The sequence below is a fragment of the Mesoplodon bidens genome (genome assembly GCF_964165515.1).
Source record: "Mesoplodon bidens genome assembly, chromosome: 16".
NCBI classification, from domain to species: domain Eukaryota; kingdom Metazoa; phylum Chordata; class Mammalia; order Artiodactyla; family Ziphiidae; genus Mesoplodon; species Mesoplodon bidens.
Window position 1 is genome coordinate 49,547,931 of NC_138173.1, and position 25,026 is coordinate 49,572,956.

General features: G+C 36.0%; 1 protein-coding gene across 1 annotated transcript in view; it reads right to left on the reverse strand.

The window, feature by feature from the left end:
* Nucleotides 1-1,952: 1,952 nt before the first annotated feature.
* ANGPT1 (angiopoietin 1) overlaps nucleotides 1,953-25,026 on the reverse strand; it is a gene marked incomplete at its 5' end in the record, with an annotated part of 250,400 nt that continues 227,326 nt past the window's right edge. The window contains 2 exons of the mRNA XM_081258821.1: nucleotides 1,953-4,345; nucleotides 16,206-16,336. Of these exons, the coding sequence (XP_081114947.1) occupies nucleotides 4,185-4,345; nucleotides 16,206-16,336 (292 nt within the window). The 3' untranslated portion in view covers nucleotides 1,953-4,184. The remainder of the gene's footprint in view (nucleotides 4,346-16,205; nucleotides 16,337-25,026) is intronic.

Sequence of the window (25,026 nt, forward strand, 5' to 3'; positions counted from 1 at the left end):
AAGGTAGTCCCAGTTCTGTGGCAGCAAGAGCTGATAATGTTACCGCCCTTTATGCTCTTCACCTTTTATACCAAACTCAGATATTCAGAATGCATCCTATTATTCTACACTGAGTTCCCGGAATTTATTGTTAATTGTCATATAATAATCCAACATTTAATAATTGACAGGACATCCTCAAGCAAAGGAAATAAAAGCAAAAATAAACAAATGGGACCTAATTAAACTTAAAAGCTTTTGCACAGCAACGGTAACCATTGACAGAACAAAAAGACAACCTGCTGAATGGGAGAAAATATTTGCAAGTGATATGACAGATAAGGGGTTAATATCCAACATATATAAATGGCTCATACAACTCCACATCAAAACCCCCAAAAAACCAGGGCTTCCCTGGTGGCGCAGTGGTTGAGAATCTGCCTGCCAATGCAGGGGACACAGGTTCGAGCCCTGGTACGGGAAGATCCCACATGCCGCGGAGCAACTAGGCCTGTGAGCCACAACTACTGAGCCTGCGCGTCTGGAGCCTGTGCTCTGCAACAAGAGAGGCCGCGATAGTGAGGGGTCCGTGCACTGCGATGAAGAGTGGCCCCCGCTTGCTGCAACTACAGAAAGCCCTCGCACAGAAACGAAGACCCAACACAGCCAAAAACAAACAAATAAATAAATATTAAAAAAATACAACCCAATTAATAAATGGGCAGAAGAACTGAATAGACTTTTTTCAAAAGAGGAAAAGCAGATGGCCAACAGACACATGAAAAGATGTTCAACATTGCTAATCATCAGGGAAACGCAAATCAAAACCACAATGAGACATCATCTCACACCTGTCAGGATGGCTATCATCAAAAAGAACACACATAACAAATGTTGGCCAGGATGTGGAGAAAAGGGAACCTTCGTACACTGTTGGTGGGAATGTAAATTGGTACAGCTACTGTGGAAAACAATACGGAGGCTTCTCAAAAAAACTAAAAATAGAACTACCATCTGGCCCAGCAATTCCACTCCTGGGTATATATCCAAAGAAACCAACAACACTCATTTGAAAAGATACATGCACCCCAATGTTCATAGCAGCATTATTTACAACTGATAAGGTATGGAAGCAACCTAAGTGTCCATCAGCAGATGAATGGATAAAGAAGATAGGTATATATATATATGATGGAACACTACTCATCTATAAAAAAGAAGGAAATTTTGTCATTTGCAGCAACATGGATGGACTTGTAGGGCATTATGCTAAGTGAAATAAGTCAGAGAAACACAAATAATGTATGATATCAATTACATGTAGAATCTAAAAAATACAACTAGTGAATAAAACAAAAAGAAGCAGACTCACAGATGTAGAGAACAAACTAGTGGTTACCAGTGGGGAGAGGAAAAGGGGCAGAGGCAATATAAGGGTAGGGGGAAAAAAGGGCTATTATGGGATTGTATTAAATCATGCGTATGAAGCTTTTGCAAATTGTAAAGCACTATAGAATTTAAAGAATCTTTCATTCAATAAAAAAAACACATAAGAAAATTTTTTAAAATAATTGACAGGACATAACAATCATACAGTAGAGATGTGGGATTCAGAACCATTGCTTTGATCTAACATTCTAAAGGAGTTAAACTTTCTTATCACATCCAAGACTGAAAATTTTTCAAAGATTGAGGCTTTAGTTCATTTAGTAGGTTTTTAAAAATTTTTTATAGAGACTATACTTCCATATATCTCTAATTTTAAAACTTGTAAAATATTTAATATGAGATGGAGTTGCACAAATATGTTACTTTCAATTTTATTTAAATCAAATAAAGCTGTGACTGATGTGAAGAAATTGGCATAGAAATTACATGAATTAACATAAAAATTTAAAGACAAAATCTTATTACCTAATTATCTTATCCTGAATAATTAAATGCAAAGGATATACATGTTAAATGGCCACAAACATGTAGGCATTACACAGTGCACATATGGAGTCATAAAACATTTTATACTGCTTTATTATAAATAATTGGAAATATTTCATTTTTCAAACCCAGGTAACAAAACAGTAAATATCATGCTTTCTTTCTTTTTTCATAATTTCCTTTTATTTTTGTATTATGAGTTGGGAAATAGTATTACTTATCAAAAGACCTGTGAAAAAAATCTGTAGGAACACACAAAACACTCACTTTCATTCACTTAAGTGAAAACAAACAAGAAGGTTTTTAGAGGGAGAGGCTAAACGCTGCTATGAAGGAGTCTCCAAGAACAGAAAAACTGTAGTATACCTGCGAATATCACTTGTAAGGCAAAACAGGTTTGTACACACACAAAAGGTATAAACGCTTGATGGTAAACTTTAAAAAATAATTTCTTAAAAATGTGAGTAGCTTTATTTTCTCAAATGAAGGAAAGCCACAAAGGCACAATAGATCAAGTCACCAGGTCTAAAACTGGTATTGTTGCCCTGATAAAAACTTTTTTTAAGAAAGGAGACCCAATATGGATTTCAATTTTCTTATCTCATAGCACACCTCATGTTTTGATAAAAACTGTTCACTCTTGTAACCTTGGACACTTACAGGCAGAAAGCACTTCCTGATAAATTATTGTAGTAACTTCAAATTCCCACAAAAATCTGTGCCCCAAATTCACTTAAAATAGATTATCCCATAGGAATATTTTCATTAAGAGATTTATAGCAGCTAGTAATTAGAATTTTCTTAGTCAAGTGACTATGATTAATTTTCTTTTTTGTGAATGTTTTCCTTAAAGTATAATACAAAGTTTGCCAATTTTCTTCCCTAATGATAATGTATTAACATCAGAAATTGCCTAAGAAAACAGGGTCCAAGGGAGAAAAATATGAAGAAATAACATATTTCATAAAGTGGTATAGTAGATTTTTTTGGAAGTGTGTTTATTTGCATCAATTGAGGACAATGTTGCATATTCCAGATTAAACAGCTATTAGGTTTACTATGGATATAAACAGGCTATGTACAATGATATTTATAATTCTTCTTTCATTTTTCATAGACTTCAGAGTATGTCTTTTATAGAAACTGGAACAGGGTGAATCTGGAAAGCAAGTTTCAGTTAATTAGCAAAAATTAAATTAGCATGAAATAGGGTGAAGAATTGAAGGTAATGATTTTAAAAATAATAAAGTTACACAAGTGTACACATGCAAGAAGATACTGTAAAATGAACTGTTCCAGTTTACTTGGTTTTATTTCAACTTAATACACTCTAAAATACTGCTTTCATGTATAATATCAAAGGAAATATTAAATGCATGTATATTATTTTAAGGGCTTGATGATATATTTCACATTCTTTAAACTTTACTCAGGCTATAAATATATTTATATATCTGTCAGTTTTTAAAGTAAATGAAAACTGTAGCATGGGGGGGATCATTTTTCACCTTATATGTCCATACTTGATTATGTCCATTTTTTCTGAAAACTGTACCAAAAAAATCAAAGGGTAATGGAGTGTATTTCTACCTCATACTGCTATTCTTCAGGCACTATAATTCTTTATAGTTTGCCAAAATGGAATTTAAATTTGAAGACGGGTTAATTGAAATCAACTAGTAAGTATGCTTTAGGAATTAGGCTTCTGAAATCCATTTAACCAACTCAGAGGACAATGCTGTTCTTCCTAAACTTTTATTAAAATTGTGCAACAGTACAAACTTATTGTTAGCAGGTTTGCAGAGACATAACACCATTTCACTGGTGTAACACATCTTTCCCAAAGGATTATGGCAGGCCTGTTTTTATTCTTCACGTATACTCTTTTTGTTGTTGTTGTTCATCTTCTTTTTCTTCGGTTTTACATGAAATAAACCATATTTATCATCTGGTTACTATAGTTCTGTAATAAGATCCAGTAGTAGTTTGAAGCACAGCGAGCTGAACAGTTTCTTCCCTTTTTAAAGCATGACAGTGAGTGGCATTCTCTATAGTCAAGCCATATGAACACAGTCACCCCAAGGAGAGGCTTTTGTGAAATCAAAAGGTTCCAAATTCACAGTCAAGAACCTTGGTGACTTCACATAACTGCTACTTGTTGCTGGAAGGGAGACAATATTGTTTGCTTCAGAAGTTTCCAAGCAGTTTCTCATCTGGTGGCTTCTCCAGATTTCTTTGTGGTCTTTTAAATTGCTTTTGACATTGAGCCTTCAAAAGTCCAAAGGTCGAATCATCATAGTTGTGGAACGTAAGGAGTAACTGGGCCCTTTGAAATAATGCCACTTTATTCCATTTAGTTTTCCGTGGTTCTGCCCCGCTGTATAAAACATTCCATTTAGATTGGATGGGCCACAAGCATCAAACCACCAGCCTGAAAAATTAGTTAATAATGAAAGAGAGAAGAAGGAGAAGAAACAATTACATAAGTAAACTGAACATTTGGAAATTAATGCCATTAACTGAGGGGAAACTTATTCATACTTATGATTATTTGAAAATAGGAGGTATTCAATAAATATCTTCTTGGTAGTGAAATTGCTTTAAATGGCATCCAATTTAGACAGTGTACAAACAATCAGAAAGAGGAACGCTTTCATGAAAATCAGCTTTCAGTGTCACTCCATTGGGACTCAATTCCCAATGTAACGATGGGAAGCATCTGGGCTTCAAGATACGCTATAGTCGGGCCTGAATTCATACAAAGGGCAAGTAAAATGAAACCCTTAAGAGGGATTCTACCTGAAGCCTGTTATTGGGAACAGAAAAATTAATTATTAGCAATAAAGTTCAGAAGCTTAGACAACTGGCATCTAAATACAAAGAAATGTTCTCCATCTACTTCATAATTTTGCCAAGAATTGGCCCTCAGCTGCTTCTGAAATTAACTGGATACCAGAAAATGACCATGAGTTTGAATTGCTATGCCCCCTCTGTAGCTTATAGCACTATGGGAAGTGTTTATCAATAGTAGCCATATAGTTCCTATACAGCAGTAATTTTTTCTGTGATTGTTCAAGTTCTTTCTAAACGTAGTAAAAAGAAAAATGATGAGTAACGTAGAGATCCTATGCTCACATAGCTCTCTGCAAGGATAACTCAGTACTTTATTTTTTAAATGAATTAAGTTCTTAGATTTTTAGATAAAACAGTACTTTTTCTCCCTCTTCTGAAGTAACACTGCTGAAATCTTTAGGGAGAGATATATGCCAGAGACATTCTGGCATATTTGTATTTGGATACAGTTGACCTCCCTTTGATTACAGAGTTATACCTAAGGGACTAATAGCTAAAGAAAGAGAAAGCTGTACAGCTGATGTTTAACTGTAACACGAGCATCATCTTGCAGAAACTTTAGAAAAAGTTAAATGGAGAAAAGCTAGTTCTCATTTTTCAATTTTGGAGGATGAATACAGCTGGGTTTGTTTATAAAGTCGTACTTAGAGGCCTAACAAGCTGTAGTAATCGCTAATTCATCCTAGGAAAAAGTAAGGTATGTCAATGAATTTGGAAAGACACTATATTTAATGTTTTACCAACTGTATGCAAATAACATAGATACTAATGCAGTTAAAACATGAGGGGCAAGCAAGTTCTTATTTGGCAAGGAAGGAGAAAACTGTAAAATTTCACCTTTTTCTTCTTAAGATTAATTCCTTTAAAATTTTTTGGTAAGTATAACTAGTAAAAATATGCTATTTATATCACAAAAGGCTTTCTAATATTAGGGAATTTATTTACCCATATGACTCTCAAAGGACAAAATGAAACTCAACTTAATTGCTTCAGTATTTTAACTTTCTCCTCCTTTTCTATGACCTTCTTGAGGCACTCTTCCATCATGTTAATGAGCCTTTCATAGTCTTTCAAATATCCACCATGGTCTCTAAAGCAAACACAGTTACTCTACTGTCAAGAACTATTACAAATCATAGAATGATCTCCTAAGTTACATTAGGATTCTCAGGGTAAAAGCGTGTGGTTTTGTTTGGTTTAGTGAAAGCCATAAGAGTTCTGGAAGAGTGCGGGAAGGCAGAGGTCTGTTGGAACAGAAACCTGGCAATGAAGGGCACAGGCTGAAGGATACATTCATTGGGAAACTTTTGATGAGCTTAGAAAAGAGACAAGAAATAACTGGGGCACATGAGGGAATAGGATAAATTTACCTTATATACATTTTCTAATGAGTAAAGTGGGGTAATGTCTATGGTAAGAACAATGGCATTTTGGAGACATTGAAAGAAGACCAGAACGGCTGGGTCAAAGTTAACAAGAGGAACAGTAGCCTGAAGCTGAGATGGTCTGAAGACCAAGTCACATAGTCTTTTGTTCACTATCCTAAGAGCAATGAAAAGGCATGGTCTATATTCCCTGTACTTAGTGCTGCATCTAACGGGGTTTGCTTGACAGATGACTGAAAGGGACTACAGGCTTATTGACAGATTGACTGTTTCTCCTTATAAAGCTTCTATGGTCTGAATTTGTCTAGTTTACTAAAAAAGCTGTATTTCATAGACACCTGAATATATATATAGACACCTGAATATACTGTATTCATTTTTTCTTTATTTATTCATTCAGTTTGTAATTATCATGAATTGTTGTCATACAACACTCAACAAGACAGATGTGGTCCTTACCCTCGTGGAGCTTACTCCCAATGTGAGAAACAGACCAAAAAAAGTAGCAAATAAATAAAATACCTACAAATCATGACTATGATGATGGAGAAAAGGAAGAAGAAGAGGAGGGGGGGAGGAGGAAGTAGAGGGGGAAGTGGAGGGGCAGGAGGAGAAGGAGGATAGGTGGGGAAGGAGGAGGGGGTGCTTAGAATCAGGGACTATAAAGGAGCATAACAGGAGACTTACTTGACTTTTCATGTTCATGGAAGAAGTTGATATTTAATGAGACCTGATGGATGAGGAAACAGTTATGTGAAGATGGGGAAAGACTCTTCTAAGCAGAACATGGCACATGTCAATGCCATGAGGAAGAAAGGGAGCTTAGTGCTTAGGGACTAAAAGAACATCAGTGTAGTTGGTATATAGTGAACAAGGGGGAGACTTGCAGGGAATGAAGGTGGAGAAATGGCAGTCTTGGTGGAAAGGTGAACAATGTGGAAAAACTTAGTTTATCCAGGCTACTTATCTATCATCAGGTGAACAAGTGGAACATTCTCTAGGAATGGGAACCAATATTTAACCAGGGGAACCAGATCTGCCAGGTTAAATGTTTAATCGAATATTATTTAGAGCCCTCACTCTGTAACTGTGGTCTGCCAAAGCTACCCTGAGCATATGTGGCAACATGATGAAGGGGAGAAAAGTGAAGCTAGAATCAATTCAACAAATACTAACCAATGGACAGACATAGGGGTCAGAGTTGAGTAAAACAAAATTCCTGACTTCAAGGAGTACACAATTTTGTGTAGGAGAGAAACAACAAACTGTTAAAAAATGAGATAATGGCTGTTTAACAGAGATGAAGAAAATCTTAGGAACAGAGGCGGAATGCCCTGCTTGTTGGTCCATAAGGTGTACTCATCACTTGAGCTGGATGCTGAAGGATGGGTGTGAGTTCACTGGACAGAAAGAGATTTCTAAAGACACTGTGTACTCTGGGAGAGCAGGAGAGAGTGCCTGCCAGCAGCTTGGGTTGGCTGGAATGCCAGTGGGTAAGGGATTGGAGAATTCAGGGCTAGCAAAATAAACAGGGTCAAGAACATGGAGGGTTTTATTGTATTTCTAGAAATATTCCTGTGGGCAACAGGGAGCCTAGAGTACCAGACCAGAAATTAGAAGACCCTGACTTTGATGCCCACTTCACCAATTAATAACTAAGGGACCTTAGGCAATAGTATATATAATATTTGATATTTATTGAACAGTTAATATGTGTCAGGGACTCTGCTAAAATATTTATATGAATTTTCTCATTTTATTACCCAAACAGCCCTACATGGTGTGGCAAGTACTAAAGTGAAGACACTGATGCTCAGGTAGTTTAAGGAACTTTTCCAACGTCACACAGTCACCTGCGTCCTCATTCCTAAGATGTGGATTATAAATGTCTAATCAACCATTTTCACAGCACAGCTGCAAGGATCATGTAAGATGGTGCACTATTAAATCCTATCTAAGTGCTCTTTTGTAAGTTATGTAGGAAGCAGCCAGAAACATTAGAGCAGAAATAAAAAGAATTAGATCTTATTGGGGCATCATAATGATTTAATAATGAAGACCAGGTCACTAGCGCCAACATATTTCCTTATTTGCTTGGTAGGGTTAATTAGAGAAATACAAAAATAATTTGCACCCAAATGAGTACAGTTGTTCAATGCTTGCATTGTAAAGACATGGCATTTAAGTGCCTACTATGGGTTTTGTTTTCAATGATTTGTTTTTATTTCATGTGGAAATCAAAGAGGTCAAGGCGTTTATCTCTTTATCTTAAGACTAGTGGACCATGCACACTCTGGATTATCAGAGAGCAATAGACAATAATAAAAATGATGAATTAAGATGGCACAAAATGAAATGAAAGGGCAATTATTTCTCATGACAATTTCAGTTGTACTGTCCTTTATTAAATACTCTGAACTTCAAGGTCGCAAAAATAGTTATTTCTGTGCAAGTAAGTATTCTCTGTTTTCTCTGACAAGGAACAACAAGGAACATCTTTGTATCAAATATTTCAGTTTGTCCACTTTCTACCTCTCTTTGAAAAAATTAAGCATGACCAGGTCTTTTAAACATAAATCCTGAAAAGATGTGGTTTTAAAGCATATTTATAGAAAGCAGGCAAAAAGTACAGCAGACTGCTGGTTACTCATAGGTACCCTTAGGCATTCATAAATGATCGTATGTACTCATGGGTACTCAGAACATATGCAAGTTTGCACAGATTGAAGGTGTCCTTATGAACATATAGAGGAGTGTGTGCCTGGCTTGCAGTTCCTCTCTGATAAGATACCAAATAGCTGAATTATCTATCTTCTACAATCCTGGGGAAATATTAACTTTGTACTTTGTTCTATAAGTGCCTGGGAATAACAGATGAGCAATATCTTAAAGAAGTTAATCTAGAAGAGGCACTTTAAGCTTAAAAGAACTCAGCGATGCAAGCAAAGATGGAAGAAAGCAGCAGCTTCCATCTGCTGTTGGGACAACTGATAAAATGTCTTAAATGTTTTAAGATTGGCAATTGCTGAGATTTACTTTGCCAAGCATTTTTCTTTATAACCTGTAACCTCATGTATATTTTAGTAAGAAATCTGAGATGCATGTTTCTAATCCATTTACACTTAACTCATTAAAATTTAGTTTTGTAGTAACCATCTCGGGCTTCCCAGGCCTTTAAAAATCATTTGAGTCTTTTATCTTTGAAGCAGAAAATTCACATTTTATCACCAATAAATGAAACTTTGCCCAGAGAACAGGAACTTGATTCTAAACTCTGTACTCAGGAAGTTCAAATTTATTTGAAAGTCAGGAAACCTAACTCAAATTCTTCTGATCCTAAACAAAATGTCTCTCAACACTTCTTTTCTAAGGTAAAAAGTACAGCAAAATAAAAAGATATATCTGTGGTTATGGATTTCTTTCACTCATTTTCAATGCACGCATTCTAATCAGCAATACGCAAAAGAAACTGCACAGAGAATAAGAATTTTCCTTTTTGATAGTGATAAAGGGTGACTAAGTTATAGCAATAAAGGATGACTAAGTTATAGCGATAAAGGATGACTAGTTAGTGACTAAGGATGAGGCTGAAAAAAAACTGACTGATGCCATAGTTATCAATGGGATCATCATGAAAATCACTCGCTGAGTTCACATGTACAAATTCGGCCCTACCAATAACTAGCCTCAAGGAGCAGCTGCATGTTCTTGTGTGCGGGAGGCAAAGGACCTTTCCAGAGGTCTGCATTCCTTCTGTCATTTCATTTTACATCCCCTTCGAGTCTAGCACTTGGCTTTTTTTCCTTTCTCTTCTTTTTGTTCCATAGATTAAAAGTTGTTTATCCTGGCTGATAATCTTGAATTCATTTAAATCCTTTAGGTATTCTCTTACTGCCTCTTTCCTCCCTTGAACTTCATTTTACTTTTAACCACGTTTAAATGAGGAAATCCTTGTGAAAATGTGCTGCGAACAGTAAAACAGAGCTAAATTCTTGTCTTTGAATGCCATTCCTTTTAAGAGTGGCAGTAGAAGGAGTGGATAAGGTAATGGCTTATCTGGAGGTCAAGCTCAAATCCTACTTCTGACATTAATTCTGTGACCTTAGGCAACTTATCTAACTCTTCGTATCTCAATTCTTACCAAAGATCTCTGTTTCAAAGGATTTATGGAAGTGTCATATATAAGTTATTAAATATAAGTCATTAATGGTAATGAAGAAATGACTGTTACACACTAAGAGTGCAATAGATATCCACTGTATTATTTATTAGTAGAGTAAAATATAAACAAAATTGGTTATTTCTCATCCACTGTCAATTATTTACCTTTGGTGGCAGCCTGGCGTTATAGGCCTATCAGTTCTGATTCACCTTTTTCCAAACTGATCTTTTAAAAGATACTTTCCGATATTATTTGTTCTTTTTCCAATAAGTGAAAACTCCCTCCCACAAAAAAAGGAGTATAATCCTAAATTTTGCACTTAGGCTGTTCAAATTTATTTGAAAGTTACAAACCTAACACTCAAAGTTTTCCAATTTGGAGTTTAGTCTCCTGGGGTTTGGTTATTCTTAAAATTCAGTCCCAGTCTTCAATATTCATCCCTTTGTTCCATGTTTGTGCATGCTAATTCATATATACATACTTAAGGCATTTTAAATCTAAGTTCACAAAAAAGTCACATTCATACTCACATTGATTTATTTCTATGTCTTCTCACCAGGATCATTTGTGATTTTACAATGTCCTTTCAGAGTCTTTGATAGCAAATTCATTCATTTAATCAATATTTATCAAGCACGTCCTATGTGCCAGGCACTGTGCTAGGCGCTGAGGATACAGTGGTGCAGAGCACGATGTCCCTGTCTTCAAGAACTGTACATTTTTGTGGAATAGGCTTAGAGATTATGTGCTAAATAAGAAATTGCTTTGAAATAAAGTAATGCAATGTAGATTTCTGTAGTCAACCTTAAACTATCAATATGGTTCTTTTCTCTCAACATTTTTGCCTTAAAACCCAGGGAATGCCAGTTATCTGACAATGGTTAGCACATCCTTCCTGGGTTATCAAAAACTCTAAGATGATTGTATTTTCCCAAAGATCTTGTCACTTCAACCAGTTAGAGAGGCTGTTAATTTCTTTCATTTTCTTTGTCTTCTTCAAGGTTATATAGCAGGCAAGTATTTATCAACTCTCTACTGCTAGCATCTGGTAAGTTCTAGGGTGTACTAAGAATTTATGTGTATGGCTTTATCCCGTCTTTTAGAATTGAACTGAGAATATCTTTTGTTAGCTTTAGCAAAGTCTTGTCTGTTGGCTGACATAGTTTATGCGTGGGAAAAGAGACTGGAGTTTTTACCACAACAGATTCTTTCTGCAGAAGGTTAGGTCACATTTTTACATAGCTTTTATATTATATAACAAATAAGAAAATTGTGTTGAAAGAAAAGGTAAGGAAAAGAATGTAAAACAATACCATGTTTTGTTAGGGTTTTTTTTTTTTTTAATTTTTGGTTGGCAACCTTTAGTAATTGTAGTTTCTAACAGACTTTTAGAAAAATTTATTTTGAATTGGTACGAAAGACCAGGTTTTCTTTGAATGTGAAGTTTGCTTTGATTGTGACAATCTAATGAGAAAAGGTTTTAATTTTCATAATTTTAGAGTCATAGATTTTTCTGTATATTATGTTTATATACAACAAACCCATACAAACAAAAGCATGAATTGAATGATATTACATTTTCATTTTCTAAATGTTAAATAATAGAGAAAACATTGTTTTTAATGAAACTGATTCCTTTCTTTGGACTCAAGAGGGCACAAGAAGGGCTCTCCTGTGGGACTAAGAAAATATTTCCTATAATCACCTCTTAAATTTATCTCTCCCACTACTGAAATATATAGATTTGTTGTAATATCCTATATAAAGGGGGAAACTTAAGGAGAAAACTTACAAATTTTCTTGAGGTCAATGAATCACAGAACACAGATATTTCTGGCTTATAAATGTATGCTGACGAATCATCACTAATGATTAATTAAGATGTCAGTTCCATAGAAAATGTGTGTGGCAATTTTGATCTTGAAATATATGGTCTGGTCCCATAAGAAATGTGTAATGAAACAAAAATTATTCAATATTTAAATTGGATGGAAGAATTTCTGGTAAGGTAGAAATAAGTACATATCCTTCTGGGGAAGGAGGTATAAAACATTGTGGTATCTATTTCTATTGATGCAAATATGCTTTATAAGTCTGATATTACCTCCTTTCCACTAACAATTTACTATTAACTACAACCCATGCACTGAAAAATAATGTTACCTGTTTTTCTCTACTGTAGCCACAATGAGTACATGGAATAATAAAATCATAGAACCAGAAGAAAATGTGAGAGACAATCTTATCTAGACCCACAACTACAGGGATGGGCATATATAAACTCTTTCAGATAAATACCTTTCTATTCTTTTCTTGAAGGTGTTCATAACTAGACATGCACAATCCTTCCTGGCAACTCACTCCAGCCTTTGATCCCTGGACACTCCATCTAAAGTCGCTTTCCCCTTCCTTCAATAACTCTGTTATATTTTGTCCCTAGAACTTGTTATGATTTGAAATTGTGTTATTTATTGTTCACTTTTTGCTGATGGTCTTCCTCAATAGATGCAAGCTCTATTCTGTCTTGCTCATTTTTCTCATAGTTGTTGACTCTTAACAGTTACTCATTAAAAATATGTTACGTTGATAGAAGGAAGTTAAGAAGTTAGGATGTTAGGAAAGAAGGAAGAAAGGTCAAAATGTTCTACCTTATGTCTAGCTGAAATACCTACTGCTTTCAATTATGCCTATCTCCTGTTTTTCAGTCTTTGACAGATAAGGGTAACAATGATACCACATTCTCCAACAAAAATCCCTCCATGTACTTGAAGAATACTATTTAGGACAGTTAAGCAGGCAATAAATCTTACTTTATCCTTAATTCCTTTTAGAAGAAACAATGGAAAATATATAAATAAACAAGATAAAACAAAGCTTTAATTGATGATGACAGAGAACTAAGAATTATTAGCTTCAAGGAGCATGAAATCTCTCTGCTTAAAAGAGACTATTCTAAAAAAAGAGAGAGGAAAAATAATCAGACAGAGAAAATGGTTCTAAGGGGAACTATGACAGAGAATAAATAGTGGTGGTGGGGGAGTAGCTAAGTAGGACATAAATTCCAGATAATACTCAAGTTACCTGGACTATCATTGACATTCATCCTTATGTTCTCCAGTTCTTAGCTATCTAAATTCCATGTATTAGCTTTGCAGAGTGAATAGATTTGCAAGACCTGGATTCTTTCAAAAGGATATTTGATAGGGTAATGGCGTTTATTACAAAAACACATTTACTTAGACTATTCCAGCCCAAGCAATAAGTGGAAATTTTTTCTCCCCAACATATGTGTTTATTGGTGGCTAAGAAGCAGGTCCAAGAATGATTATGGATGAAAGAACATGACAAAGTTCAATCATCTGAAGCAGAAATAAAATCACAAACCTGAGCAATGAAGTTTTCTCATCAACAACCAAGAGATGCAGTTTCCACTTTGCTTTGCTCTATATTTTCATTATTATGACAGGAATATGAGCAGATTGGAACACTATTCTAAGTAAACATTTGAAAGATTTTACTGTTGGTCTTTCATGTGTTGTATTTATTTGGTAAGAAAAATTATCTGTAAAAACAGACATGGAGAAAATGAAGTGTACTTCTATATTAAAATAGACAGAAAACTGGACAATCAAAGTCCTTCTGTCTTTATATAAAGTTGCTGACAGTTTCATTTATGGGATCATGGAGGTAATGAAAAGAAATATTTTCTTTCAGGAAAAAAGTTCAAAATCTAACCTGTGGGTACCATGTAAAAAAATATGCTAAGTTTTAACAACTGTTTGGGGGGAGGGGGCCATACAATTGCATATAGAAGATTTTTAAACTGTTGGATGAGGTTGAATGTGATGCCAAAAAGGCATGTTTAAAGCTTAAGGAGAAGGATATGACAGAGGCAGAATCATAACAGGCTGGCTTTGGTGATACTAGGGCTGGTTTCACGTTGAAAAGATGTCACTATAAGTGGAGTGGATGGGAATCAATATGGCATGTGATTTGGTAGTGGTAGTAATGGAGGGACTGGGAATGGGGATGAAGGTGGAAAGATTTCTCCAAAACTTTCCCTCTATACTCTTCCACGCTCTGTTAATTGATAAGAAAAATGTCAACCTTATGATTCATTTCATTGGTTTCAAAATTTGACAGTGACTTCAAGGGTTCCAAGATGGTTATTCATTCACTCATGCACCACATATTTTATTGAGTTCCTATGTGCCACAATCTACTGAGCTAGATGTTAAGGATAAAATGGCGAACATCTACTTAATTTTGTTTTCCTTGTGTACAAAATGGAGATTTGAGTTTTTCTCCTTATCTCACAGAGTTGGTTTGGAATTCAAGGAAGATAGTATAACATATTCAGTAACAGGTAATAATATGTAATAATAATGATAGTAATATCATATTTGGAGAAGTAAAATTTTAGATTTAAAGAGTTTTTTCCTTATTAGCATGAAAACATGTTTTGTTGTAGGGTAACACAGAGAGAGAAATAGAACAGTTGAAGGTGGGAATGATTACTATTCCATTAAGAGAGGGAAACAACACTAAAACTGTAAGAAGACAAACACTGGAAAAAAAGTTTCCTTTACAATTTTATTTGATGCCAACTCTTTTGCCTGTAACTTTTTTTTTTTTTTTTGCGGTACGCGGGCCTCTCACTGCTGTGGCCTCTCCCGTCGCAGAGCACAGGCTCTGGACGCGCAGGCTCAGCGGCCATGACCCACGGGCCCAGCCGCTTCACGGCATGTGGGACCCTCCCGGACCGGGACACGAACCCACGTCCGCTGCATCGGCAGGCGGACTCCCAACCACTGCGCCACCAGGGAAGCCCTTGCCTGTAACATTTTTGAGCTACATCATTTGCCATCAGGTTTTAGTTCAGTGTTTCTTCAACTTCAATCAGTTATTTATCAAATTATTCACAGTTTTTGCCATGCCCATTTACAACTTTTATTAATATTTAATAAATATTTTTCTTTAAATCAATTTGTTAAATATCAAATATTTGTGAATCCTTTTTAAAATGAAGTTTATATAATTCCTTTAAAGAGGAAATCAGTACCACTTACTGTAATAAAAGTAGACATAACACTCAATAAAATCAAAACAAAATCATTTTATTTAATTCTAGGTAGGTGCCATTGCCTAACCAAGGCCCTTCAGCTGAGGCTGAAGAGTTTGTTCTTTCTTTGCTAAGAAAGGTAATTATTAAGTGCTAAAGAAGTATTATAGATAAACTAGTACTAAACTGAGAATTCCTCTTTGACACAATCAGAAGCCTAGAAAAGTATTTAAAAAGTGCAAAAGGATTAACTTTCTTACTCAGTGATACAATATTATTTAATGGTATCTGGTATCCCCTATACCAGCTCAAACGTCTTGCAGAGGTCAATACCTTATAATGTAAAGCCCTGGTATAGCTACTCTGAATTGTATAACTTTATATCCAGCTACACCTCTTTATTTTTCTTACCATTTCAACAGAATGGTCAATGAACTCTATTACACAGTTGTAAAGCATTTTGTAAGAAATTTTGGCTTTTGGTTCTTTCTGTATGCTGAATTCTCAAATTGCTGTTCATTCCACTATGGGTATCATTATGAGTATTTAGAAGGTAGAACAACTGGGACTTTAAGAGGTTCAAGAATTTATTCAGAACCAAGCTTAGCACACCCCCATCATAAATGCTGGGGGAGGAGGCAAACTTCTAAATACGCTAGCAATGTCTTGCACAAGAACATATGGTAAATTAGTGGGCAGAACAAAATGATCTCTAGGGACTTGCTCTTAAGTTTCCTGACCAGAAGATCATAGTCTTTTCTCATAGATAAGAAACCTCAAGCCTTAAACCAATGAGACATAACTCAGAGAAAGGCCCCGTAGGACTTACCTCCTGTTAGCATGAGGGCACATTTGCACATGCAGTTGTCATTATCAGCATCTTTGGTGCTGAAATCAGCACCGTGTAAGATCAGGCTGCTTTGTTTTCCTGCTGTCCCAGTGTGACCCTTTAAATACAACCTGAAGTTAAAAAAGAAAAGAAAGATAAGCCATTCAACAGAGTAACAGAACCCAGAAGACTGGTTTGCTGAATGTTTGCCTTGTTCATCAGTTTCTCCCTTCTCTGAATTCAGCCCTTCCAACAAACTGGTATAAGACCAAAGCTCCCTGAACAGAAAGAAAGAGAGAGAAGGGGTTGGGAGGGAAGAGAAGGAAGGAAGGAAGGACTCCAAATTACATATAGGTAAAATTCTCTGTGGCTTGTGTGCTTGATGTTTATTTTACTATGCATACTTAAACTCATATGGTTTTCTGATAATGTAGGATCCACAAAAGGAAAACGGGTTTATTTTATTACTATAAGTATTTATCTCTAAACAAAAAATGCCCTGTAGAGTGTCACTATAGCATATATCACTGTGCTAATATTGAATGTTGATGATGTGCTAAAGGAGGACTTACTCTGTGCCAAGCATTCTGCTAAATGCTTTCTGGCTGTTATTTAATTTAATTTTTATATTAAATCTGTGATTCAGGTATCAATATCAAAATTTTGCATACCAAGGCTCAGAGAGGCTAAATAAGCTGGAATTTCACTATGGTTGACTTTAAAATCCAAGCTCTTATTAGTCATTATGTATTCAGTGAACAAATATTTCTCGAGCACATACTATATACCAGAAATTGTTCTAAGCACTTAAGATATATCAGCAAACAAAACAGACAGAAAGCCATGCCCTCGAGGGACCTACATTCTGGTGGTATTCCTAAAACTAAGTTCAAAACCCCAACTGTTTAACCTCAAATATGGCATTCTTCAAAGTCCCTGCTTTAACTCTCTAGAAACATTCCTTATATAAAATTTACATTAACCTAGATCAGGGACTCTCTAACAGTTGCCCATATATCAAATCATCTGGTCATTTGTGAAAAAGACCTATTCACTAGGCTGAGGAATTTGTACTTTCAACTAGCACCTCAGATTACTCCTTGCAGACTATCCAAGGAGAACATTTTGAAGAATATTGGTCTAGAATTCAGAAACTAGTGAACAAATCACAGTAGTTGCCTAATGTAGTTCCCTAACGTCTGCTCATTCCCTGTGGATCCCATATGCTGCTTTCATATCCATCTGGGCACTCTGAACAAATGTAAACTTCCTCAGGTCCTTCACTGGCTCATCAGGGCTCAGAATAGCTAAACTTAGATTGTCAGTAGCCTCAGTTTGATATTCAGTCTTCTCTGACTGAGACCTACCCCTCTCTCTAACTCCACCTAAAACTCTTCGGTTCTCATCCATCAAAATTATCTAGCAATATTCCCTTCAAATCCATGTGTGTTACCACTTCTGTGCCTGAGTCTCATTTATGAATCCTATCCATCGTATAGACAATGGGTGATTAAATCTCTGTATGAGTGAGACACTACTAGGACCTAGGCCAGCTCTGAACAAAATTCTACATTACTATTAAACAGAAATAATAAAGATCAATTACTATTTGAAGATATATATATATATTTTTTTCATATGTATATATTTGACTTGTGTTTGCACCTAAGTATATGTATATGTCCCATTATTATTTTGTGAGGTTGATAATGTTTTTAGCAAATAACAGTACTGTTATATAATTGTGCCAAAGTATTTCACACATATTCTGCAGAGATTTTTTAGCCAGAGCAAAATATACAATTAAACCCTACTCAAGTTTTATTGGTTTCAATTAATAGAACTTGTAGTTAACAGAAGGCTGAAGGAAGCTTCTAATGAACTATCACATACAAGCTTATATTTTAAAACTCTGAGAGTCAGGCTAAAAGTCACTGGTGATGCAAAACTGTAGAATTTCTAACTGGGAATTCACATTTTACGTTGTAGGCAGCCCATGTGGAGGTGGGTTTCACCAGGGCAAAGTAAGGTGAGAGGTTACCAAAGGGAGTCCTAGGACATGCTACCTGGGTGAATTCACCACCTTCTAGATCTGGTCTGCAGTTTTAATTTGATAACTTTCTCAGCCTCTCAGAGACAGACATACACTTGCAAAACTAAGGGGGACTTATGTCAGGTCTCCATTTACAGTCAAAATAAAGGGCCCAGTCTCATGGTCTCCTTAGAGGGAGTTTCACATAGCCAAATTATAATCAGAAAGTTGCTTGCTTGGTGAACACAGAATCAGAGTCTGGGGGAAGATGAATGATTTCAAAATTAAGTAGCTATGACTCTGCTGGCCTGAAATCTCTCTCTCCACTGGGAGTGAGTAAGTTTAGCCCACAGGCACTAGTGCATGAGGGATGCTAATTCCAACCTGATTCTTGGATTCTCTATAAACTGTGATGACTTTCCTTCTTACTGACTTAAGGTAAGTCAATACCACTTTCCCTGCAGTAGCTTTAAGCTCACTAATGGGGATAGACTTTCCAGGACACAGTGATTTTCTACACTGTCTTTTGCAGGTAATTTAGCACAAATGTTGAGTTGATATTAACTGAGTGACTGCTATGTGCTGAATATAGTTTATACTTTTATATGAGGGTTATAATTCAAGCTTCATAATTTACAATGGTTTCTTTGTGTTACCAAGGCAAAAGGAATGCACAATTATAAATTTAGGAAGTAGAGAAAAGCAAAAAGAAAATAAAAAGTAACCCAAAGCTCATCTCCAAATATAACTACTCTTGACATTATGGTTTATATACACTTAGTCTTTTCCTTGTTCTTTTTCCTCTTCAAATAGAAAATATTATTTATACTTAAGTATACATGTAATATCTGATCATATTCTATAAACATTTTGAACAGTGCCAGTAAAGTTTCTGCCCACAGGCCCATCTCATTTACCACTCTAGAAGTAATCCCTTATGTCAATTTTGTACCCTTTAAAACAGTTTTTTCTCATGTATAAACACAAATGAAAATGGAATCATACTTCACATGCTTTTTTTTTTTTTTTTTTTTTTTTTGCGGTACGCGGGCCTCTCACTGCTGTGGCCCCTCCCGTTGCGGAGCACAGGCTCCGGCTGCGCAGGCCCAGCAGCCATGGCTCACGGGCCCAGCCGCTCCGCGGCATATGGGATCCTCCCAGACCGGGGCACGAACCCGTATCCCCTGCATCGGCAGGCGGATTCTCAACCACTGCGCCACCAGGGAGGCCCTTCACATGCTTTTTAACAATGTTTTTCATATATGATTTTATGACTATGTTTTCATGTCATTACATATTCTTCTCCAACATAATTTGGCAGCTATTGTATGACTATACCATCAACTGTCACAAGTTTAAGGGTGCCTTTACATATCTCTAAATATGTATGCAAGTATGTACATTAGGGTTAGAATAAATTGTAGAATAAACATCTACAGTGTTTTGTCCTGGCCTTCACCAGAACAGAACTCATCAACGATGTGTGTTAGGGTCTGTGAGTAAAGGGAGACATTTTTCCAGATCCACTTAATCAAGACTTGAAGGTCAGTCGTCTAGTCCTGGCAGCTCTTCTCTGTGTCCTGGCAGCTCTTCTCTGTATTATTAAAAAAGTCTTACAACTGGTCTCAATGTCTTGAGCCTAGCTCCTTCCACTTCCCCCTAAAATCCATTCTCCATGTGGCTCATTCAAAACATGCCTCTCATCGTCATTCCTCTGCTCTGGTTAAAAGCCCTCAGTTGTTCTCCCAGCACATGAAAGATACAGTCCAAGTTCCTTATTGTGGTTTATGAGGACTCTGAAGATAGCCCTTGTCTATTTCCTCCCACGCCAACCCCACACCTCCCATCTCTTACTTCCTGCACACATACATAATGATCCAGGCTTACCAAACACTTGTTCTCTCAAAGCATCACATTCTCATTTCTCTGTCCCCTTTCCCTGGAAGGCCCTTCCCTGGAAGGCCTTTCTAACTGCTGAATTCCTACTCATCCTTTAAGATTCATTTCAAGTATGATCTCAAAGAACATCAGATGGATACCTTTATGATGAAACTTATTGTGCTTTATTTTAGTTGTCTTTTTACTTGTCTTCTCTCATAATCAACTGTGAGCTCCTTGAGGCATAAGCTGTGTCTTACTCAACTCTGAATCACCAGAATCTAGAACAAACAGCGTCTGATACTGAGGAAAGGCTCAACATTCACTGAATAAAGACATTATGGATGTGAACTAATGAAGGGTATAATCAATTTTCAGTAGGCTGAAGGTAGCAAGTAAAATCAGACCCAAATATCAATAACCCTAATAACCAAAATATACGTGGGCCACATTTTCAGAAGGATAGTTTTTGCATCTCATTTAGCTATTCAACATCCCATTTCCTTGTCAACCAACTGAAATAATTAAAAACTACACAGACACATACACTCTTCTTGATCTTTCCAGTTCTGTTTTTGTTCTCATTTTCTCAGAGACTCCAGTATATGAAAATGTCTGATATATTATGCAGGTAGAATAAATGAAGAAAACTTATGTTTTCTTATTAGTTCTTATGTTTTATTGAATAACTTATTTATATTGTGTGCATACCCAACTGATATCAGAGAACAAATTCAAAATGAAAACATGCTTATGGTAAATTCTTCAGCTAAAATTATTTTGAAAAAAAAATAAAGGACAAATAAGGTGTAAAATATTTCCTTAAGGGCCTGCCCAGAGTAGGGATCTTGAAAACAAGAAGCAGAAGCATAGAACAGTCCCAAGATAGTGCAATGTAAATACCAGAACATTGGTTGCAATGATATAAAAGTAGAAGTGAAGGGTGGGCAAAATGGGTGTAGGTGGTCAAAAGGTACGAACTTCCGGTTACAAAATAAATAAATCCTGGGAATGCAATGTACAACATGGTGATTATAGTTAATAATACTGTGTTGTATATTGGTAAGTTGCTAGGAGAATAGATCTGAAAAGTTTCACCTCAAGGGAAAAAAATTTAACTATGTGTGGTGATGGATGCTAACTAGACTTATTGTGGTGATTATTTTGCAATATATACATATATGCATATATTAAATCATTATGCTGTACACCTGAAACTAATATAATGTTATCTGTCAATTATATCTCAGTAAAAAAAAAAGTAGAGGAGACCAGTATTTTGAGGAACAGTGGATTTTTTCACCATACAAGACTGAATAAGAGTTGTTCTCTTCCACTGGGAAATAGAGATGGCATTTCTTAAAAATATTTTTCTCAATACTAGTTTAAGCAATTTACAGATGAGCCCAATTATGCTTCTGTGGAACCCCACAAGGATTCTGGTAGTAACAGTGTAGTCAAGGATAGGTCCTCTGCACAGTTAAGGGGCTCATTCTTTCTTACCTAGCACAGAATAGCAATGATTGATCCAAAGCCAACAACTGTAGCTGGTTATCTGATAGGGACAGACTAAGAGCTGGCCATTCACTAATGCCAAGTATTTTTTCGAATTAGATAAGAAAACTTTTTGAATTGAGGCTCAAACAGAATATGTGGTTCTTTTTATTAATGGTTCAGGTTAATTTCTAAAATATGTATAATTAACTATCCATGACTTTCTCTATTCTGATAATGGAACATCACTTTACAAAAGAAAAGTCAATACACATAAGGGGCAAAGTCAGCTTTGCACATGACTATGGTGAAAAGGACTTAAAGTGTGGAGAGAATGCTTCCCCCAAAATAACACCATGAGAATCTTGGACATTTATTTCTTATGTTCAGCTGGTGCAGATATGGCTTACAGGATGGATGATGTGTTGGGAGATAAAAACCAAGTGTTATTCCAGAGCAAAGTATCTGGCTTAGGAACAAAAACATGAAGGATGCCAAAACAACAACAACAACCAACCCCAAAATAAGAACAGCACAGAAACTCCAAAAAATACCATTAACTGTGACCAAAAAGGCAGCCACAAAATAGAATCATGGCATTTATCCTTTTCAAACCATTTTTCCTAATTAAGGGGGGAAAATAATTATGAGTACCAATTGGTCAGTGACTTTAAAGAATGTCAACATTTTTATTTTTTCAATTAGCATCTGAAGGGAAAATGAAACTCATGCATACTGAAACTGGTCATGATTTTCTAGTCATTCTTGATGAAAATATAGTTACTCCTTTTCTTTCACTTACAGAAACTTCAGTAACTAGAAAGACTAAATCATATTTCTTAATGAATGTAGGACAACAGTGCACTCTATTATGGAAGAGTAGGTTTCAAAATATACCTCTGTAACATATAAGTGATTCTATAACTTTATTTTCTTTAAAATAGGCAGCCCAATCCCAGGCATCTAGTTTCTAATTTTGTCTACTTAAGAGATTGCTATACTTCTCACATTTTTACATCTTCACTGTGTGTGGGGTGGGGGCGGGGGGAGTCTCTTTCATTATTCAAGGCAGTGGGAGTTGTATGTTTGACAAATTGAAGTTTGGCCTCAGCTCTTTTAGACAGTAGACAGACTCTTAGATATCTGAACTTTAAGGTCTCACATACTGACAAGCTGAGCAGATTTTTATTTTGGCTCTGAGCTCTCTCCCTGCCACCATATGGAACTAGTTTGTCTTTTTCACAATCACTTGAAGAAGATGCAAAATAACCCCCATGATTCTCTTTCAGAGCCTGGTAGTAGCAATGACTCAATCTGACGGAGTTTCCCAACACTGTTATGTCTTCTGGTTGCTGCTCCAGGGCTGTCTCTGCTGTAACCACCCTCCCTGCCCTGCCCCCACCCTACTAAAAGGGCTGGGCACCAGCAAAGAGTGATATCACAGCATGTCTTTTAGTACTGAGTTTAAATGATATAGGTGACATCTTTTGCTGAACATAAAGACAATATTTCTCTTGTCGATCTATATATAGAGAAAACAGTGTTTGCCTTACTGTGGACTTCTAGTAAGATTAGGCATTTGGTTGCTGTTATGAAGAGGTCATAGGGAGGTATACAAATAATTAGTATTGTAGGAAAAAGGGCAAGGGAAAAATTCAGGAGATGCTAAACTGCTCAAAACGTTTAGTGGAAAAGATTAGTTTGGGAGGCTGTGGAAGACATGGACTTTAGGGGAGGGATGAGGAGGATATTTCCAATAAAAGGGTTGTGAAATTCACAGCACAATTAAATTGAGGTTATCTAAGATCAAAAAAGATAAGAAATAAAGGAGATTCATGAGTCATTTGAATGTGTTGGGAACGTCAAGTGAAAAGGCAGACAGTGAACTTATTTAGATACTAAGCATTTAAGATAGATTTTTTTTTTTTTTTTTTTTTTTTTTTGCGGTACGCGGGCCTCTCACTGTTGTGGCCTCTCCCGTTGCGGAGCACAGTCTCCGGACGTGCAGGCTTAGCGGCCATGGCTCACGGGCCCAGCCGCTTCGCGGCATGTGGGATCCTCCCGAACCAGGGCACGAACCCATATCCCCTGCATTGGCAGGCGGACTCTCAACCACTGCGCCACCAGGGAAGCCCTAAGATAGATTTTTATTCCTTTTTTCCTATTAGCATTTGAAGCTGGAAATTATTTGCTTTCATAAAATGTCCTTTTTGTTAAGTATAGAGTTCTACAGTGGGAATTACTAAGGCTGGAAGCCTTGAGATAAAGGCGAGAATATAAATTTTATCTTAGCACAAGGGAAGACGAACTCTATATTAGCCTTTCCTAATACAGTAAAATTATCTCTAGTTAAACAATGTTTTCTAATTGTTTTCAAAATAACATCTTCAAGATAAACATTTTATTCTCTTTAATTCAGGACTGTGCAAGTGTATCCTGGGCTTATAAATGACCAGAACTTTACTGAACTGATCCCTTTCTCCCAAGTCCAAAATCAACTATCTTTCAAGACAAAATATTATGTGGGAAGCCTTTTCTCTTCTTTCTTCTATAAATTTTCATTGCACAGATAAATTGCTTCTCTTGTGGCATATCTCATTTTGCCTATCGTAGTATTTCTCTTTATAAATGTGCCTTTTCTTCCTCATCAGACTATAAGCATTTGATGAGAAGTCTTCATCTCTTAGCTATCTTTGTAAACTCCATGTGTAATATACATGACAGGCATTAAATAAATATTTATTGAGTCAGTTATGAACTAAGAGCTCAAATTGTTTAGAATTTAAGTTTTACTCATCTCAAGAGATTCTTTATATGTAGTAACATTTTAACTCCAATAATACAATTATGTTTTACAATTCAAGTCCCATGGGCATTTTTTTCCTGATTTGAAATTTGTCCAGTATTAATGACCTAATGGTCTGCTCAAATCATACAGTGGGACACTTTTAATAAGGATGGAATGAGTTTGTGGTTGCCACCAGACATTTGAAGAAATAGCTCATGGAATGATTAAAGCAAATATGAGAAATGAGACCATCAAGTTTGACAAAGGGATCTATTGGATTGGCCCAAAAGTGACTTCAGTTTTTAAGTAAAAACAAAAGACTCATTTTTCATTTTCACCAAGAACTTTATTGAACAACGTATTCACCCTTTTGTTCCACTACCTTCTGCCAGTTTTCAGGCAACTTCATAATTCCATCTTCCCAAATCTTTTTATCTTTTTTGAGCAAAGAACTGTTCTAGGTGCCTCTTACAGCCTTTCAGGGAATTGAATTTTTTTCCCTTAAGAGAATTTTTTAAAGACCGAAAAAAATGGAAATCCGAAGGTGCAATGTCTGGTGAATATGGCGGAGGATTCAGAACTTCCCAGCCAAGTTGTAACAGTTTTTGCCTGGTCATCAAAGAAATATG